We start from the raw sequence: 18,639 nt of genomic DNA, 5'->3' as shown, positions 1-18,639 counted from the left end.
TGGGTGCGTGCAAGAGATCTGCAGAGTGTATGGCAACATCAACAGCCTGAGGTATCAAGACATTGTGCTGCCCGTTACATTACAGACACAGGAGAGGGCAAATTCTTCAGCAGGATAGACACTCCTTCTCATACTTCACTTCAGCCTCCACGTCAATGTTTCTGAAAGCAAAGAGCTCAAAGTGCTCCAGGATTGGCCAGCCCTGTCACCAGACATGAACATTATTGAGCATGTCTGGGGTAAGATGAAGGAGGAGGCATTGAAGATGAAATCCAAAGAATCTTGATGAACTCTGGGATCCTGCAAAAATGCTTTCTTTGCCATTCCAGATGACTTTATTAAGTTATTTGAGTCATTACAGAGATGTATGGGTCCAAGCTCGTGGGAGTCATACACAATATTAATTATTTTTTCACTTCACCATGACTTTATTCAATTCAATTCACCTTTATTTGTATAGCGCTTTTACAATGTAGATTGTGTCAAAGCAGCTTCACAGAAAAGGTCATAGTAAATTGGAACAGTGTAGTTCAGTTTGTAGTGTTTAAGTTCAGTTTAGCTAAGTTCAGTGTGGTTTAAAAATCACTACTGAGAGTCCAAACACTGATCCCAAACCATGCCAGCTAGAGGCGACAGCGGAGAGGAAAAAAAAAATTCACTAATTGGCGAAAGTGAAGAAAAAAAAAAACCTTGAGAGAAACCAGACTCAGTTCTATATTCTATACTGTACATTATTTCTGTTAAGTGACAAGACTTTTGTCTAAGCAAAGTTAGAACTTTCTGTCATAATTAAAAAATAAAAATCAAGGCATGATCATACTTTAGTTTGTTAAAATAAGAGCAATCTAGAGGCCTTTGCCTTTTGATATAAGCCATTTCTGATGTCAAATGATCAACTAGAAGTCAAGTTATTATTGTTGTTCATAAAGCTTGGATATGTGACAAGACTTTTTTCAGGTAGTGTACACTGTAAAAATGCTGGGTTCAACATTCTAATGATTTTTGTTGGCAAAACATGAAGGAATTAAGTTGCTTATTAGTTTTACAAATGTAAGTGATGAACATAAAACAATTAAGTTGTCCAAAAAAACCTGCAATAATTGTGTTGTCTGAACTGGTTTTAAATAGTAGTTTTAACACACAGAAAACAAATCATTTTTTTGAGAGTACACTGTAAAGAACGCTGGGTTTCTACACAAGTGATGTTCCACAAATGTTTCAGTTCTGTTCCACAATTTTTTGTGGCTGACAGCAGAAGCTGCTTGGTGCTTTTGTGATGTGTTACGTGATGCCAAAGGTTTTGGGGACATCACAAAAGTTACTTTGCTATGTACCTTTGTATTGTAACTTTATCAAATAACTTAATAAAATATAAAAATAGATATTCCCAAATATTAATATAGACCAGAGATGTCCAAACTAGGGCCCGCGGGCCAAAAGTTGGCCCATAGTAACCTCTGATTTGGCCCATCATCCCATCTGATAAGAAAGTGAGGGTTGGGCCGAATCCCTTTAGAGATTGTCATTATTAATTTTTGACATAACCTTTTTTGTTTGTTTTCATTGCTGAGCTACTCAAAAAAGCAAACAAAAACATAAATGATTCAATTAAATGTTCACATCAGTGAGCAAATCAAGGCAAAAAACAAGTGCAGATTGACAAGGGCAACTCCATACTGTTAAAAATGAGATTGTTTTTTTTTTTTTTTTTACTGTAATAAGTTTAGTATAAATATATTCTGTATTAGGTCATATAAAGCAATGTTTTCTGGTTATTTTTAAATGTTAAATAAATTACAAAATCACCAATGGCAATTTTAATGTAATGGAGTTGGTATATTTAATGGTATATTTAACTTTGGCCCACCATGCAAAATTTTGGCCATTTATAAGAAAAAGTTTGGGCACCCCTGATATAGACTATAGAGAATTGCCATGCAACATACATGGACATTTTAATTTTGTTTTTAATCACCCGCCACAATCCACCCTGCAAATAAAGTGACAATTTCTTTACCTGCCCCCAACCTGAACCGGTCTTTTGTATCACTATTCCACACAAATCCTTCATGTTGTCACAACACAAATCTATTAAGTTAACTTAATCATTTATACAAATTTAAGTTGATTGAACATAAAACAATTAAGTTGTCCCCAAAAATCCTTTAGAATTTTGGCGTTTCAGCTCATATTAAATAAGTAGTATGAACAAACAGTGAATGTCAGTGAGTGTAGACAGTCTTGCCGCTTGTAAACGATGAGTAAATTACAATATTTTAATATTCATTTAGGTATTAATCTTCCTTTTTATCAATCAGTCTGCTTCAAATTCCCATTTACATTTAATAATGCATTACTTTTTCTTCTGTTAAAATATTAAAATTTCCAAACCACCTTTTTTTAAATATATGTGTTTGGATTAAAAAGTCCAAAATTGAAATCTAGTCATTTTTTATTTGCTTATTTATGTCGTTTTAAAACCTGACTTTCTCCTCTGGAACGCAAAATATGACAATGACAGTCATTAAGGTTCAAAATGTCATTTTTATATTATTCTTAATATTTATATTATTTAAATTATATTATTTTTTATATAAAAAGTTGTACATATTCAAAACAATACAGTCCAAAAAAAAGACTTTTCATTTGCTTGTTCAAATGACTTGTTTAAAACGAGTTGAAAATGATTAAAACAGCTTAACAACTTAATTGTTGTATGTTCCAATCCACTTAAATTTGTGAAAACAATAAGGTTAACTTAATCGATTTGTGTTGAAAATGAAGGACTTGTGTGGAACGCAGCATCTTTTACAGTAAGCTGGGTAAATGACAGAATTGTATTTTGGGCTAACTATCAACTTTAAGAATTATTTTTCCGTCATTAACTCATCTAGAAATTGCAAAGGAACTGTTTTACACACACACTTCCTCCAAATCCCAATTTTCTTATCCTTGTCAATCATTTCTCCATGAAGAGTTTTTCTTCTGTTATTCAGCTTTTTCAATTTATACCTGCTTTCATTCTGTGCTTTTCTCTTGTTTTGTTCAAAAGCCATGCTTTGATCGGCAAGCACTGGGTTTTTGTGTGATTTCTTCCCTTGCTTACGATTGTGAGGAGGTGTTTGAGGTGTGTGGTTGTTGCGGCATCTTTGTTCTCATGCAGTCGATGTGCTTCTCTCAATCAGGTATAGCCACCGAACATCACGGCAGGCCTTCCGACAGCACTGTGATTGACGGCATGTCAGTTATCCTGCACTGTGAGACCTCGGGAGCGCCCCCGTCCTGCCATCACCTGGCAGAAAGGTGAACACAAACACATCCTTCAATGTCTCCACTCACATATTTCTGAAGAACAGCTACAAAGGTGTCAGTTCCCAAGCTGCAGTTCAACCTCAGTGCCTTTCTGTTCCTCTTTTTTTACCTGCTCTGGATGGTTGTTTTCTGCCACTCCATAACACTGTTTTACTGCAGTGCAGCCTTTACGTTATACTGTACAGATGACAGAATACATGGAAAATGATTTTGATTTAATATAGGTTACATTTATGCAAATATGCGTTGTTGATATCATGGGGCATTTTCATTCTCACGCATGACCAAAATGAATATAATCAGTATCTTTATCATTTAAAATGCAGATAATGCACCCGCTTCAAATGTTATCACTCGATTGAATAGGCGTTATCAGTGTTTATCATCGCTGATAGATATGGGCCAGTAGGGGCCTTCTGCGCCTACTGGTTGGCTCAGAAGGCTGTTATCATCCATCCACATGGTTAATCAGCTATACCAACAGAGAAGACTCCAGATCTGTTTTTACATTACTGTGACAGGTTTAGGGTTGGGGTAGGGGTAGATGTTGATTAAAAACAGTTAATAGGAAATTTAATAATTCTCGTGGCTAATCAGCTATACTAATGGAGAAGACTCCAGATCCAGATCTTTTTTACAGTACTGTGATGGTTGGGTTTAGGCTTAAGGTAGGGGTAGATGTTAATAACATACAATTATTAGGAAATTTAATAAATAATATAAATAATTCTCATGGTTAATCAGCTATACTAATAGAGAAGACTCCAGATCCAGATCTGTTTTTACATTACTGTGACGTTTAGGGTTGAGGTAGGGGTAGACATGAATAAAATACAATTAATAGGAAATTCATTCATTCATTCATTTTATTGTTGGCTTAGTCCCTTTATTATACTGCAGAATGAACCGCCAACTTGTCCAGCACATGTTTTATGCACTGGATGCTCTTCCAGCTGCAACCTATCTCTGGGAAACATCCATACACACTCATTCACACTCATACACTACTTCCGTTTAGTTTATTCAATTCATCTATAATGCACGTCTTTGGACTTGTTGGGGAAACCCAGAGGAAACCCATGCAGACATGGAGAGAACATGTAAACTCCACACAGTAATGCCAACTGACCCAGCCGGGGCTTGAACCTGTGCTACCCACTGCGCCACCATGACACCCCATCTAATATCATACTAACAATTATTAAGCAGCAAATATTGAGCTGAAAGTCTCAGTTAATGATCTGATAATAGTGATAGTTGTACCTTAAAATAAAGCTTGACCATTTATTTAGTTTGGGTTTTGTCCTCCACGATAAGTTGCTGTTTGTTATGACACAGAAAAGAGTCTAGAATGTCTTTAAGCATGCTAAAACTAATTTCCTAAATACCCACTTCTGTTTTGTTTGCTGAAACTGTTCACTTAAGAAGCTACAAATCTTTAACCAAAGCCATCTGAAAGGTAAGCAACTGGATTCTACAAAATTGAATTATTTGTATGGGAGACTGGCAGATTAGAGAATGTCCACCCCAGCACTGCGCTTTACATGTCATGCTGGAGCTGGAGAACAGTAAACTAGCATGTTTGTAGGTTTAAAGGATTAGTTCACCCCAAAAAAAAAAATAAAATTCTATCAATGTTTACCTACACTTCCCTTGTAACAAACTTGTATGACTTTTTCTGTGGAACACAAAGAAGTTTTAAAGACTGATTTTATCATTCTCTATGCAGTTATAATGAGTTGGGGCTGAGACTGTCAAGCTTTAAAAGAATGTATAAAAGCAGTCCACATCACTCTAATATTTTATTCCAAGTCCTCTAATATTAAACCTTTCCTTTGTGTGAGCAGCCCCAAATTTAAGTATTTTTTTCACTAAAAATGTTGACATTTTTTAAAAGAATAGTTTGAGTCAAATCATTTCAATGATTCAGTCACATTTCGCTGGAATGGGAAGGTTGTCTTAGCATAATAATGTATATTTCAGTCAATTTCTCACATAACATTACAGTACTTCCTAATAATTTAGATACAATGTTTGAATCATGTTGGCCACTGCCTTTATACTGCTTTTGTGTTTTTTTCTGAGATGTTCAGTTCCCATGGGACTAATTGCATGGAAAGAAACAAGCAGTGCAATTCTCCTGTTGTGAACAAATAAAGTCCTACAGGTTTGAAGAAAGGTGGCTATAAATACTTAAATTATAAATACCCTTCAACCGTAACAAAAAAAAACAACAGGTACCTACAGAAAGAATCTATTGTTGATAACTAAGCCAAAGATTTGCAGCATAATCAAGTGTGGTATTTATTTGATGATAACCTTCAAACCTGCAGTGAATGTGTAACTTAAAGGTTTTCAAAAACAAAAGTGTTCAGGGTCAACTTGTTCAGCTTGTTTGAGATATTCATGGACAGGATTTAAGTACGCAGCCAGGATGCTGAAGTTTGGGATCTAGGGTCATTCACACAGAATACCTCTTCATGTCTAAAATGTTTGTTTTTTTTTCCGTTTTAAAGTATAGCTCAGGGCATGAGGGTATTCAGACACAGCCACCACATGCATGTAAACAGAAACTTGCAGCACTTGCCCAACACTGAGTTCTTCTGATAGGTCCACTACTTAGGGATTTTGCATTTTGTGGTTGATGTTATCCTGCTGGCCTCATAAGGCTTTGACCACTAGTCGTTTTTAACATCAACATATATTTCATAGTTTGGGGTCAATTGGGAAAGCAGTGAGAGGTCAGCTTCCGTATTCAAAGTCATGGCCACAGCGAAAAAACTAATAAAAAAAAAACAGTAAGATGCCTGATTTCAACACAGGCTCATTGTGGATACGTACCCAGGTCTACATTTCTGGAGACAGCAAAATATGTACCCAGACATATGTCTGGCTGCACTTCGTCTGTAAAATGAATGCTGGGGTGTGAGCGTGTGGAGTAGATGATGCCACTGACAGCTTCTGTTGCCTTTTGTGCTACCCTTGCTCAGTAGCTTGGCACGTACACTGAAGGACTTGGGATGTAGAGCGAGTAGTTCGGTTTAAGGAAGGAGGTGGGTGGTTCAGTCGGTCAAAAGCAAGCTAATCGGCTGAAATCTATATTGCGGCCTCTAGTGGATTTATGTGAGAAGAGGACATGCAAATGGTACATGCAAGAGCAACTTGAAATCACCAGAATGTACACAGATTTGAGAAAACAAAAACTGCAAGCAGACGGAGCTCTGTGGACTGTATTTCGTGGTCTCCAGCAATGTAGACTTGGGTATGTATCCACAATGAGCCTGGATTGCCTGGAACAGGTGGGGTGGTTTGCTCCCCTAAGTGGAGAAGTTCTCATGTCACAGGTTCTTGTTCACAAGAGATGGTTGGTCAGAGTTTGAAACCAACAGGTATATCAGGAGCAGTAATGCAGACCATTATAGTGAAGAGGGAGCAATCTTTCGATTTACCAGTTGGTCTGTGTTCCAAACATCCCTCAAAGCTTTGGTTAATGGTTCTCTTGATTCTGTGTCGAAATTAAGTCCCTGTATTGTCAGTTTCAGCACACTGTCTGTTTCCCTGCATAATGGAACACGGTTAGAGTATTAACCAGGTCTCTCTATGTCTGTGTGTTCTCTCAACATCATCTCGTTCCAAATTTGAGAGAACAGAGGTTACACTAGTAACCCAGACATCTTTTCTGCAGGGTGTCTGGGCTGTCCTTGTGAGACAGAAAATGAGACTCAGACATCTGGATGTGACTTCATTGGAGGTGGTTTGGGCATCTGGTTAGGATGCTTTCTGGATGCCTTCTGGTGGGGGAATTTTGTGCATAACCAATTGGGAACAACACCCAAAACACGCTGGCCCACATTTCAGACATTGCTGGGGCCCTGGGAGCAATTAGGGGGTTAGGCGCCTTGCTAAAGGGCAGCTTAGTCTTGGGTATTGAGGGTAAAATAGAGCACTGTTCATTCACTCCATCTTTTACAACTCCTGCCAGCACTGAGAATTGAACCTGCGACCAAGATGAACTCTTTAACTCTTCGTCCATAATAGATACATTGTTGTGTTGTGAAATATGTAAACCAAATGTTTAAAACCGTATGAAATCCAAACATAAAAGAGCATATGATGGGCACTTTAATATACAGTCCACTGTTGTATTTTTGCGGTAACTTTCTGGCAGCACGGTTGCCAGGAATTTACCGCAACTGCCTCTTCATAGTAACTTACCTGTAAATGTGTTTACAGTAGCAGGGCCTTACCGCAACTATATTTTATAGTAAAATAGCCCTACCGCAACTTCTTTTTATGGTTAAAAATTGCGTTTTAACTTTACTGTATGATAATTTTTACAGTACTTTTACTGTAATTTATTCACATTTTACACTGGCACTACAAACCTTTATTTAATTAATTTCAACCAAGTGACGAGATCGTGTTCATCAGTATTTTTATTATTCATTGTTATTATATCAATTTGAAATGGTTTACTATAGACATTTTCATTCATCAATCTATTTAAATAATTTTTGATACAAGATGGTTATGTGGTGACACGGTGGGCAGTGGGTAGCACTGTCACCTCACAAAAGGTAAAGAAGATTGCTGGTTTGAGCCTCGGCTGGGTCAGTTGGCGTTTCTGTGAGGAGTTTGCATGTTTCCCTGTGTTGGCGTGGGTTTCCTCCAGGTGCTTAGGTTTCCCCCACAGTCCAAAGACATGCGCTATAGGTGAATTGAATAAACTAATTGGCCGTAGTGTATGTGTGTGAATGCGGGTGCATGGGTGTTTCCTGCTGGTTGCAGCTGAAGGGCACCCTGCATAAAACATATACTGAATAAGTTGGCGGTTCATTCTGCTGTGGCAACCCCTAATGAATAAAGAGACTAAGCTGAAAAGAAATGAATAAATGAATGTTAGGCATTTTATTGTATTTTTGTGGTAGCTTACTGTTGCCTGCAGTTTACCGCTACTGCCTCTTCACAGTCACTGACCTGTAAATGTGTTTTACAGTAGCATGGTGAACATTTTATAGTAAAATAGCCCTACCACAACTTCTTTGGATGGTTAAATGCCCTTTATCACATTAAATTTTACAGTATGGCCCTTTTTACAGTACATTTACTGTAATTTATTTACATTTTACACTGTCGCTACAAAATGTGGTGAGATCATTTTTTCATGTGTGTGAGAACAGTGTTTTTAATATTCATTGTTATTATATCCATTTTAAATGGTTTACTATAGTCATTTTCATTCATCTGTCTATTTTAAATACAGTTTGTGATACAAGATGTTAATTAATATTGTTTTTCATTAACTATCTCTTTTTTGTCTTCAACTACAGTAGCAGTACTTGATTACTTTGATTACAGTACAATACCGCAAATTTCTATATGCAGTGAGTTACTGTAAGTTTTAAAATGACCCTCAGTGGAGATCATATTACAAAAGTGAACTGTAAAGAATGTATGGGGTATTTTACTGGGTGTTTTTGCAGTAAATAACTCTAAAATTGTGGCAAAGTCTAACAGTGTGGGAAAGGAAAGGAGAGGAAAGGAAAGGAAAGGTTGTGAAGTGGTCCACCCATACTTGTAATTTACACATTCACAGCATGATCACACACCTGGAGAAGTGGGTAGCCATTGCTGTGGTGCCTGGGTAGCAGTTGGGATTGGTGCCTTGCTCAGAGATTCTTACCTCAGCCATGGTATTTAGGTTGGAGAGAGTATTGATTTTATCATTATATTGTGTTTATACATATATTGCCACAGCCATATCACCCTGCAGCCCAAGACCGGTTACTACTGAAGCTAAGCATGGAAGACCACATGAGAAAACTAGGTTGCTGTTGGAAGTGGTGTTAGTGAGGTCAACAGGGGATGTTCAGCCTGCGGTCTGTGTGAGCTCTAATGCCCCAATATAGTGAAGGGGATGCTATACTGTCAGTGAGCATCGTCTTTTGAATGAGACATTAAACCGAATTGGCTCCAACACTGACTACGTTTACATGGACATCAATAATTCGATTTTGATGTGATTAAGATAATACTCTGATTAAGAGTTAACCATGTAAACAGCATTTTTTATTAATTATATTCAGATTAAGGTCAAAATCAAACTAAAGAGAATCAATTAAGACTTTAGTCGCAGATTTTAGTCGCATTATTGTATACTCTCTGCACCTACCCAGTCAGTGCAGACCACAGACACCTGCGCCGTAAAATGCGGAGCTTTTTTTTTTTCCATTCAGCATGCGATATGAACTTCCATTAAAACAACTCTTTCAGCAGTTCATATCTGCATCCAATATCTCATTTGTCACGGAGGGCGTGCATGAAATGTTCGTGAATGAAGTGAAAGTGCCAAACTGTAGTTAAAGTCGACAAACTAAAAATGAAACACCCGAAATTGCATGAAACTCGAAATAGCGCGAAATGCGGATAGAGAGGTGATGCAATGACGTTAATCGAATTATGTGCTATAACACGTAAAACAGGATCATGAAAGGAAAATTCAAAAAGCAACTCATATAAACACCTAGTCTTATTCTCTTAATTAGATTAAAGAAAATAATTCTAATACTGATGTCCATGTAAATGTCACTGTCTCTCCTCTCCACTATAGCAGGTGTGTGGTGAGCGCACTGGCGTCGTTGTCCTGTGGCTGCCTTCGCATCATCCAAGTGGATGCTGCACACTGGTGGTGTGAAGAGACCCCTGCCCTCATGATTGTGAAGTGCTTTGGGTGTATGGCCATACACGAAAATGTGCTATATAAACACATACATATCGAACCTGCAGTACCTTGGACCATAATTTCAACTGTCTAACCCAGGGGTGCCCAATCTCAGATTGAAGCAGATTTAGCTTCAACCCTAATTAACACACCAGAAGCAGCTGATCAAGCTCTATTTAGGCATACTAGGAACTTCCAGGCAGGTGTGTTGAGGCAAGTTGGAACTAAACTCTTCAGGACAGTTTGGGCACCCCTGTTCTAACCACTAGGTCACAGTTTATTTTCAACCATTATTCTTAAATGTCTTTATGGTCTCTGCAGGAGAACGAGTGCTGGCAAGTGGTTCCGTTCAGCTCCCGAGGTTTACTCTCTGGAATCAGGAAGTTTACTCATAAGCCCTCCCATATATCAGATGCTGGCACCTACACCTGCATGGCCAGCAACTCACGTGGCATAGATGAGGCCTCTGCTGACCTTGTGGTCTGGGGTGAGTATGTGTGTTTTGAAGGGTATAGATCACAAGTCTCTTTTTTCCTTCATGATGAAGGTGCTTGCATGTTTTTGTCATACACCTGCGCATATGTGCATTGACTTTGTTCCTTTTTTACAGCGCACACGCATTACTAATCCCCCTCAGGATCAGAGCGTCATCAAAGGAACGAAAGCCACCATGACTTGCGGTGTGACACATGACCCCAGCGTCTCAGTCAGGTGCAGCCACACACTTCCCGTAAACACAAAACAGTGAAGATAGGTTGATGAAAAATATCAATGTTTTACCTGAAATGCTGTATGTGGTATTCCTTCTGTATGTATTGCTGAGGGATTCTAAATGGATTAATACATCACTGTGCAGTTGCTAGGGTATTTTAATAATACTATTTTGGTTTGGAACACAACTTAGACTTGCAACTTGAAACTTAACCCTATTTGTGTTACAATAAGGATCTGTTTTCAAGCTTCATCATATAGCTGGATATAGAGTGCATAGATTGGTTACTACAGTGTTCATAGGTGAATACTTACTTCTGAGTGGTTGCTGGTTAATATCTATTTAATTGTTTAGGGTGGTTTTGGTTATGGTGTTGCAAGGTGGATGCAGTGTTTTCTATTGTATTGTGTGTTATGCCATTAGATGGGTTCAGAGTGTTTAGGGTGGTTGCTAGGTGGTTACTAGGTGGATACTAGGTGATCACTAGGTAAAATTATGCAGATGCTACACTGTAAAAAATATTGTTCACTTAACGTAGTTAAGTCTCTTGTTGCATGACTCAGTTAAGTTGTATTGACTTAATTCTCTAAATTTTCTCAACTTAAAATGTTTAGTTGATAGAGTTAATAATTGACCCAACTTCTTATTTCAAGTCAACCGGACTTGCAAAGTTTAGTTTTATTAGGTAACTTACATTATCAAGTTAGCATAACTTGCCAAGTTTAGTTGAAATACAACTTACAAATGAAGTTGATTTCTAGCAGATTTTCTTAATTAGAAACAGAGCAGACACAAATACATTTTATTAAATGTTTTTACTCCCAATTTAGCAATTACACAGATGACTTACAATATAATTGTCTTTACAAAGTATTTTTTCTTATAAAGTATTTCTTTACAAAGTAGTTGTAAAGTAAAAGTAAACTAAAGAGAAGTAGAAAAAATACATGTAAAACTAAACTACAACTAACACAGGCTCTTGGGAAAAAATGACACAAGAACTTGGAAGATTATAAAATCTGATCTGAATATTTCTGATTTCCAGAGTCAAAAATGCCAAACAATAAACAATCTTTATTTCTTCTTTATTACAAATCTAAAACATAGTGCACATCCACCTTTCTGATATAAATGGTATATAATATTTAATATCAATCATTTAGGGTGGACAGTACCCATTGAGGAAAGGCACCATTATGTTATAAGTTATTAAAAAACTAGCGTGTTCTTCATTTAGCCGACATTAGGGTATATGCCGAGCTAGTGTTGTTCCCATACTGTTAAACTTCCGGTGACCTGTTATTGTAATTTTTTCCATTTATATGATTCCTTTTACAGCATTGATGTTGTAATGTAATTAAAATACAATCAGTTAAACAGACTTTGGCATTCATTTAGTTGCTCAAGCGTAAAACGAGACAAAAAGCCGTTTACTCGCACCGCCCATCAGAACAGCAGGCTAGCGCAAAAGCTCCATTAATATACTGAGGTAAAATAAATGTTCATATTTAAAGACATGGCTGGGGAAAATTAATTTAATGCACAAAGAGACCCACTTCATCGGATATCACTCAGCCAGTGGAGATCGGATTTTTAAGAAAATAGACCTTAAACGCTCGATTTTGCAGTGGCATTCAGTTTACACCGGAAGCGCTTAACCCAGGTTACTGGCAAATTAAAAGTCCTATTATACTAGCATATACCCTAATATAAGTTTCTGGCAGCGCAGTGTCTTGTTGTCATGTTTCATTTACGTTGTTCGCTGATTTTATTCAACAAATTAGCATAAGCTTAGTATTTAGAACAAGTTATTGCTACTTTGCCTAATGGTCAGTGCAGTAAGTGACTGTATTATCATCAATAACTTGACTTGTTTAGAACAAAAGTTCGTAACATACAAAAACATAAAAAAACGAAATCTTACCTATAAATGTTCTGCCTTTATGCTTTGTTTGCTCATTACTACACCCGTACGCGCGCAAAAGTCCAGCATCTTCACATTGGCTTTAGTCTTGACTAGTGCTGTTGAATAACATTTGTCCTGGAGCACTGTAAATATGGCGGCGGTATTGGTGCACGCTCTGGGTCCGTTTGTGATACCTAGTGTATATATCTATGGCTATTAACAAGTGGGCAGCTGCAAAGGTAACTGTAATTTTACAGCACCTGGGAATATCCTTGTTAGGAACATCAAACTTTCCGCATTGACTGGAATGCAGAGGTTCATTAAAAATGGTTTAAAAATGTGAGTATAGCGATGTCTGCCTGAGCAATTTCATAGCCTCCCATGTTTCACACATTTCAAATCCCCACAGATAAAATCGTCTGGTGTTAATGATGCCTCGCCAGCGTGAAATCATGAGCCATTACATTATCTCAACATTTACAACTTCCACAGCCCTCTGAATCTGCTGGAATCTCAGTGTGCTCGATTGGAAGTCTGCAGCCTCAGTCGTCCTCCATTACGGCGGACTGGCATTGAGGAGCGATTCGAAGGCAAGATTCAGACTCTCATTAAAACCTGCGAGTGAGTTCCTCTCGGTGAGAACCTGAACTTCACTTAGCGACGACTTGTAAGAGTTGTTTTTTTTTTCAGCTGATGTCAAGCTACCTCTCCCATTTCTTTCTGTCCTCATAATCTCCGTCCGAACACCCGTGGAGGCTTTCTGCTTGTTTCGTAAGGAATGAGGCATGGGAAGGAGGGGTAATTGTGTTGGATGGAAGCAGTAATTGATAGCAGCAGTAAAAGGATTTCCAACAAGCCGGCCATGATGCAATTAATCACAAGTGTTTGGGAATGCATATCTGTTTGCAGTGTGTGTGTGAGAAGGTCTTATCGATTACACAGAGGTTAGACACATCTGTTAGAAGCGCATGATGACCTTGGATGTTCCCTAAGCACTATACAGTGGCTTTGTGATGAGTCTAATATGCTCAGTTAAATGCACTTGAGGTGTTTTTTTCAGTCAATAAAGAGATGCATTGTATTATCTAATGCTGCTTTCTCTTTGTCTCTCTTAACTAGCTTTTTAATTAGCAGTTGAATTTTTAATTAACGTTCATTAGCAAGAAAACATCAAATCAGAATCGACTCTGCTGAAATAAAGATAATGATTTCCCTTGTAAAAATGTAATAACTTGATCTCTTCCAGAAACACCTGCTGAGGTATTCTGAAGGGTTGCAAATATGTTGCTTTAAATGTTTTGTGTATGTATTAGTTTTTTGTGGTTGCTAGGTGGATGCTCAAGTGTTTGCACCTGTTGCTTGTTTGTTACTTGGTCAGTGTTTAATCTGGGTGGTTACTAGGGGATGATTGAGTGTTCTCTGTGGTCCTAGGGTGTTGCCAGTTGTATGCTAGAACGTTCTGATTCTATTGTTTGTTAAACTGTTGCTAGGAGGATGCTAGGTGGTCACACTGGTTTTACTGGATTGCTAGAACATTCTGGTTCGTTGATAGGGGGTCTAGGTGAATACTAGATTGTTCTGGGTAGTTTGCTTGACCAATATTAGCTGAATGATGTTCATCTCCAGGTGGTTATTATGTTGTTGTTGTTGTTTTTGGTTGCTAGGTGGATGTTCAAGTGTTTTCACCTGTTGCTTGTTTGTAACTAGGTCAATGTTTAATGCGGGTGGTTACTAGGCAGATGATAGAGTGTTCTCTGTGGTCTCTATGGTGTTACTGGATGTATGTTAGAATGGTCTAGGTTCTAGATATTTGTTAATCTGTTACTAGGGGGATGCTAGGTGGTCACACTGCTTTTACTAGATGTCTGCTAGAACATTCTGAATGTATGATAGGGGGTTACTAGGCGAATACTAGATTGTTATGAATAGTTTGTTTGACCAATATTAGCTGAATTATGGTTATCTCTGAGTGGTTATTAAGTATTTTTTGTGGTTGCTAGGTGGATCAACTTTTTTCACCTGTTGCTTCTTTGTTACTTAGTCAGTGTTTAATCCAGGTGGTCTCTAGGCGAATGATTGAGTGTTCTCTGTGGTCTCTAGGGTGTTACTAGATGTATTCTAGAACATTAGAAAACACCATAATATCATCGATATCTCAATTTTCAAAATCAAATCAATCCTAGTTGAGTCAAATTAATGCCTGCTGTAATTTTATTTCCGCTTGATATTCTAAAATGTACAGAAGAAGATTTGTTGTATTGCATTCAGTGTAATCTGTAATTGAGATAAAAAAATACAAGTGATGGCTTTGAATTGAAGTGATATTTTTAGACCCCAGTATGTTGTTGTGTGTGCATTCAGGTTTGTTTGGGAGAAGGACGGTCAGGTGATCCTCCCTCAAGGTTTGCCCCGGCTGCGTCTGGACATCAACGGGACTCTGCACATCTCTCAGACCTGGTCAGGAGACATCGGCACATACACCTGCAGAGTGACGTCAGTTGGCGGCAACGACTCCCGCAACGCACACTTGCGCGTCAGGTCAGAGATGAAAACGCTTTCCCATCATCCTCTCTGCTCTGTTCCCCATCCACGCACTCCTTCATCTCATCTGATCATTTCTTTTTGATTTGTTCTCGCTCCTGCTCCCCGAATCGTATCTCATTCAGTTTTTCAATATCCCTGTTCATCACCTGTACTCATTCGGCCTCCTTTTCTGTCTCGTTGCCTCCATTTTTTTAATTTGACAGCACAGCAGTCATTGTCTGCCCTCATTTTTATTTCTTTGGTTTTCTCTTTTTTTCAGTCTCTCCATCCAACTTTTTTTTTTTTCACATCTCTGATTGGTAGATAAGCTTGTAGTTGTTTTATACACACTCTTTGTTTATCATAAATCTACATTGCTCTTCTTTTTAAATATATTGCTGCCCTACAAAAGACCTTAACTCACTAAAGTGTTGAATTGAGAAAAATTACATCAAAGATTTTTTTTGTTGCCCAGACAAATTAGTTATAGATAGGACATTGGAAAATTGACAAATACATGTTTTAGTAATGACATTTATCCACATAAAAAATCAACTCAATTGAACTTGAACTCAAAGTTTACCTTTGACCCCTATTTTGAAGTTACTGTGTTTTTCCTTTGTATTGCATGCAAAAAGTCAAAGGTTGTGCCAAGGTCTCTACAGTCTCTAATCATGCTATTTAATTTGGATTGACAGTTACTTACAGCCATTTACGTATTGCTGTCCTGTGCTTTGGTTGAATTTGCAAATTACTTCCAAAATGTAATACATAATATATAATGAGTTTCTGTAATTTGAAAGTAATTGTTTACAGTATTACAGGCCCAGTTAATCGGGAGGACTGGGAGAGTTCCCAGTGAGCCGGTCCATTTTTTGGTCGCGAGGGCCGGTGTCTCTAGCTGCTTGCACTCTCAGCAGTCGCACTTTTGTTATTTATTTATTTATTTGACCATAGCCTCACTCTTTTTAATCATTATTTTGCTGCAGCTCCGAACCCCAAACAGTGGCACCTTAGTGAATATAAGAATTAGAATAATTAATTACGGAATATTACACCTGCTTATTGCAAATCAGATTATTCACTACATTAATAAATCTGACATAATTTGATCAGAAATCTAAAAAGTACGCAAAAAGATCATCAATAGAAAGTAATACTGTGGTTAAAAGAATCTTGTAGATGACAGTGCAATTATTTTTTCTTCCTCACGCACTGTCATAACAGCGTCATTATGGTCCAGTGGTCAGCACGTTGCGAAGTTCGAACCTCACCCGAGTAATTTATGTTTAGTTTTTTTCTTCACTTTTAGTGTTAAAACATATATTACTGTTTGGCTTACATTTGTAGGTGTACATATTTTATTTTTATTTTTTGTATGACCACCTTTACAAAGGACTGGATATCTATAAAGAATTTTGCACAGAATGTATATTCAGATATTGTAGGAAAGGACATTGTGATGATTTAAAGAATAGTGTTGGAGATTTAGCTACCCTTTAATGTTCTCAAATTTATAAAAAAACATTTAAAGTTGTAAAGCAGCTGTTTCCTTGAAAAAGACGTGATAGTGTCATTAGAAACTGAATTGGAAATGACCTTATTTTAATATAGTCAGTCGTGAACTGAGGTGGGCCGGTCTAAGGCTTAAAACTCCAGGGCTGAAAAGGAGTCCCACTCCAGCCCTGCAGTATTACAATATTTTTGACTCTTTATTTTAATGTTATTTTATATGCTACTTTTTCAATATCATAGGTATGACCTAGTTATCTAGACTGTATATCAGCGGTTCCTAAACATTTTTAGAGTGGCATACTCCTTAACATCCTTTTGCATTCTCTCTTCCACTTGGACTGCAGTCACTTTTCCCATTAAGGCACAATATTTGCAATTTAAATACATTTTTCAATTGAATTCTTTACCTTTATGAATTCATTTTTAGATGTATAATGCTTCAAATAAAAATATTAAAAAGAAAAATATGCAACTATAGTAAAAATTAAGTTATCCACGTATTAACTAAAACCACAAGTAGGTGGTGGTTAGGCACTGTTTTAAGACATTTATTCAGTAACAAAGCAACGGTTGTATTTATGAATAGGTCAATGAACCGACTCACAATTCATTTAAAAAAAAATGAATTCTTTCACAAAAATAACCCAGCCTAGCCTAAAGAACAACTGGACTATTATGGAATAATGATCAATATTCTTGTGGATTAAACATCTCTGTCAACATTATTTGCAGTGGACTTTAATGGGTTACAGGAAAAGGTAGAAAAGGGTTTTAACTGCGAACTGTGCTGATTTCATGTGTTATCATTCTACAGTGGTGACACTGTCACAGCATTCCAGTCAATTAACTTAGTGCAACTAATAGCCCCCGACTGCACTGAGTGAAAAATACGAATTATGAAGAAAAAAATAACTGAGATTATTATTTTTTTTTAATTGCTCACTATTTATAGTTTTTGCTTGTTTGCAGTGCTTTATATGTAGCAGATTGTTAGCCTATTTATGATAGTGAGTATGACAGTAAAACAAATGCAGAATATCGTAACTCCAGGCTGCTCACAGTAACTTCATATTGACGCGCAGCTGAACAAAGGCAGAGAATCGTAACTTAATTGGAGAATACCAAAACCAAGTCAAAGAGCGGTAACTCATGTTGCGGTGTTCTGCCTTGGTTTCGTTTGCGCTTTTGGAAGTTACTATTAAACAATGATAAAAATGAAAAAACAATAAAAATTGACTCAAGATACTTATCCACATGATAAAGGAGTGATGAAAACTGATAAGATGAATCCTCTTCATTGTCCCAAAAATATCAATAACTAATTTTCCTCAAAAAACGAAGTTACAGTCTTTTGCCTTTGCACGGCAGATTTCTCTTCTTCCTATCTTTCATTTTGAAAAAGATAATGTTAAAAATGCAGTTTTTTTATTTATTGTACCCTTGTTAATGGGTACTAATGAGAAAGTTGCAAATTTATGATACAATAAATTTTGTTAAAACCAATTTGTACAAGACTTTCTCTCAATTCTTCTGCTCGTTTTATACACGCTCTTTCATTTCTACATTTCAACATTACAAATACTTCTGTTCTTCCTTTCTTATATTAAAAAAGATATTAAATGCTGATTTATATTCAGATATGTCTCATTTTGAGCATTAATGAGGAGTTGCAACAATAAATAATGTTATTTCTTGTTGGATAGCAGTTCTAAGCTGCAGCATTGACCTACTGTGCTTGTTTTTTGAGACATTATTATAATGCTTCACGGAGTGCTCTGCAGTGACCCTGAAAACTGGAGACTGTCTCTCACTGTTTTTTTTTTTGGTAAATAACATATTACCCACAGGCAGCTGCCTCACGCCCCTGAGAACCCCAGCGCAGTGTTGAGCAACACAGAGAAGAGAGCCATAACCTGACGTGGGCCAAACCTTTTGATGGCAATAGCCCTC

The 18,639-nt window shown here is 37.2% G+C and overlaps 2 protein-coding genes across 2 annotated transcripts in view; both read left to right on the top strand.

Moving 5' to 3' along the window:
- Nucleotides 1-18,639, top strand: part of sdk2b (sidekick cell adhesion molecule 2b) — a 153,161-nt gene that overhangs the window by 49,044 nt on the left and 85,478 nt on the right.
- Nucleotides 10,666-18,617, top strand: LOC130238342 (protein sidekick-2-like). The gene is made up of 3 exons (XM_056469336.1): nucleotides 10,666-10,744; nucleotides 15,013-15,189; nucleotides 18,537-18,617. Exons 1-3 carry the CDS (start codon nucleotides 10,704-10,706, stop codon nucleotides 18,604-18,606), a joined length of 288 nt encoding a protein of 95 aa, XP_056325311.1. The 5' UTR covers nucleotides 10,666-10,703; the 3' UTR covers nucleotides 18,607-18,617.

This window comes from Danio aesculapii, chromosome 12 (genome assembly GCF_903798145.1).
Source record: "Danio aesculapii chromosome 12, fDanAes4.1, whole genome shotgun sequence".
Lineage (NCBI taxonomy): Eukaryota > Metazoa > Chordata > Actinopteri > Cypriniformes > Danionidae > Danio > Danio aesculapii.
Note: the sequence above shows the minus strand (reverse complement) of the source record. Positions and strands in the feature narration are given on the sequence as shown.

Excerpts from the sequence above, each read along its gene's own strand:
- LOC130238342 (XM_056469336.1), top strand. The coding sequence starts at position 10,704 with ATGACTTGCGGTGTGACACATGACCCCAGCGTCTCAGTCAG. Across the intron at positions 10,745-15,012 it reads GACCCCAGCGTCTCAGTCAG|GTTTGTTTGGGAGAAGGACG; the intron begins GTGCAGCCACAC and ends GTGTGCATTCAG. Across the intron at positions 15,190-18,536 it reads AACGCACACTTGCGCGTCAG|GCAGCTGCCTCACGCCCCTG; the intron begins GTCAGAGATGAA and ends TATTACCCACAG.